We start from the raw sequence: 2,364 nt of genomic DNA, 5'->3' as shown, positions 1-2,364 counted from the left end.
ATTAAGCCTATAAGAGCACAACAATTAACAAAGCCACGAATGTGCTAGCTAGTAAACTCATGGAACCTTTTTCATCCTTTGAAGGTTTTCTCCCCTCTTCGATTTCGTGCATCCTTTTAGTGATGTTTATTTGTGTCAAATGGATTTCATTTGACAAGAAGAATAGGAAAAACATACCACCATCACCACGAAAACTTCCCATAATCGGAAACTTCCACCAACTAGGCTCAAACCCTAATCACAACCTCCATATCATGTCCCAAAAGTACGGTCCGGTGATGCTCCTTCACCTTGGCAGCATCCCCACACTTGTAGCATCATCTGCCGAAGCAGCCCATGAAATCATGAAAACCCATGATCTCTCATTTTGTAGCCGTCCAAACTTACTTGTGCCCAACATACTCTTCTATGGCTCTAAGAGCATATCATTTGCTCCTTATGGGGAATATTGGAGGCAGTTGAAGAGCCTTGTGGTGCTCAAGCTTCTAAGCAACACGCGAGTTAAGTCGTACCAAAAAGTGAGAGAAAATGAGATAGTTCATATGATTCAGATGCTCCAAGAAAGTTGTGGGACAACCATTGATATGGGATCAACGTTTGCTTCCCTAACAAATAACATAATTAGTAGGGTTGCCCTCGGAAAGAAACTTGATGGACCCAAGTACAGAAAGTTATTAAGAGTGTTTGTGGATACATTTAATGTATTTAATGTTGGTAGTTATATTCCATGGTTATCATGGGTAGATCGAGTCATTGGTACAGTAGGTAGAGCAGAAAAAATAGCTAAAGAATTTGATGAGTTTCTTGAAAGAATTATTGAAGAACATGTAAACAAGGAAAATTGGGAGGATGCTAGAAGTAATGAAGGAGAAGACTTTGTTGACGTTTTACTAGATCTGCAAAAACACAACACATCCGATAATAATCTTTGCAGAGACTCCCTTAAAGCTCTCATCATGGTATGATTTCTCCATCTCCCTTAAACCTTGCTATGCGTAATTTCTAGATATGTAGATAAGTTTACAAGAATACTTAAATCATTTACTAACTTTCAAGAAATCTTAAGGACATGCTCATTCTTTTACACGACATAGTTTACATGGGTTCAGTTGTGTTGATTTAATTTGTTACATAAGCTTTCAAAGGGAAGCTTCATAATGCATTCTCTAAGCACACATAATACTAAAATTTCTAGTTTGTTTCTTGTATTCTTTTGAATACAAATATTAACATACTTAAAATCACCAGAGTTTTCGTTCCTTATAGGAAGCATTTGCAGCTGGAACAGATACTACATATGCAACTCTGGAGTGGGCAATGAGTGAACTAATAAAAAACTCAAGAGTAATGAAAAAGCTCCAAGAAGAAGTAACTGAAATAGCACAAGGAAGAGACATGATTTCCGAGGAGGATTTGGAGAAAATGCCTTATCTTAAGGCTGTCATAAAAGAGACTTTGCGATTGCATCCTCCATTCTCACTTCTACTTCCCAGAAAATCAATGCAAGATGTAAAACTAATGGGGTATGATATTGCAGCTGGCACACAAGTGTTTATTAATGCGTGGGCAATAGGAAGAGATCCTGCCTTGTGGGAAGAACCAAATGAGTTTAGGCCAGAGAGGTTATTGTACGATTCCATTAATTATCAAGGGTTGCAGTTTGAATGGATTCCATTCGGCGTTGGCAGAAGATCATGCCCCGGTATTCAATTTAGTGTACCTGTTATGGAGCTTGCATTAGCAAATATAGTTTACAAATTTGATTTGAGCTTGCCAGGGATAAAAAATGAGGATTTGGACATGAGTGAGGCATTTGGTGTCACAATCCATAGGAAGTGCTCTCTCATAGTTTCTGTCATTCCTCGGTTCTCGTAGTTTCTCTTACCATATGTAAATTTCCATGATGTTGAACTTGGGTACTAACCATTTGCCAATGCAATTGTTAGAAAAAGAAACAAAATAATTTAGAGAAAATTATGGATCTTCAACATCATCTCTATATTTATCAAAATCTTTCCTTTTATTCATTCTTGTAATGCCGATAAATAAAGGCTTAGTTTTCTGTTTTGTACGCAAGAAATAAATCAATAAAAGTAGTTCCTTTTTTATTACTGTTTGTCTCTGATTATCTTTCACAACATGGTATCAGAGCAGAGATTCTGATCCTAGAAAATTCTGTTCATCATCTACAACCTATCCCAAGCCAATCCAAACCAGAACAAAAACCCGGTAATCAAAATCAAAATCAACTCCAAAAATCCCGAACTTGTCAGCAGCAGATCCATCATCTTCGCTCCGCATCAAAACAACAACAACAGCAGTCGCCGCGTCCATTTTTGCCAGTGAATCCTCAAAAATCAACCC

The 2,364-nt window shown here is 37.5% G+C and overlaps 1 protein-coding gene across 1 annotated transcript; it reads left to right on the top strand.

Annotated features, from left to right (window-relative positions):
- Positions 1 to 2,027, top strand: LOC110935874 (cytochrome P450 Tp4149). The gene is made up of 2 exons (XM_022178221.2): positions 1 to 959; positions 1,267 to 2,027. Exons 1-2 carry the CDS (start codon positions 60 to 62, stop codon positions 1,873 to 1,875), a joined length of 1,509 nt encoding a protein of 502 aa, XP_022033913.1. The 5' UTR covers positions 1 to 59; the 3' UTR covers positions 1,876 to 2,027.
- The last annotated feature ends 337 nt before the right edge of the window (positions 2,028 to 2,364 follow it).

This window comes from Helianthus annuus, chromosome 4, assembly GCF_002127325.2.
Source record: "Helianthus annuus cultivar XRQ/B chromosome 4, HanXRQr2.0-SUNRISE, whole genome shotgun sequence".
Taxonomy (NCBI): domain Eukaryota; kingdom Viridiplantae; phylum Streptophyta; class Magnoliopsida; order Asterales; family Asteraceae; genus Helianthus; species Helianthus annuus.
Note: the sequence above shows the minus strand (reverse complement) of the source record. Positions and strands in the feature narration are given on the sequence as shown.

Excerpts from the sequence above, each read along its gene's own strand:
- LOC110935874 (XM_022178221.2), top strand. The coding sequence starts at position 60 with ATGGAACCTTTTTCATCCTTTGAAGGTTTTCTCCCCTCTTCGATTTCG. Across the intron at positions 960-1,266 it reads CCCTTAAAGCTCTCATCATG|GAAGCATTTGCAGCTGGAAC; the intron begins GTATGATTTCTC and ends CGTTCCTTATAG.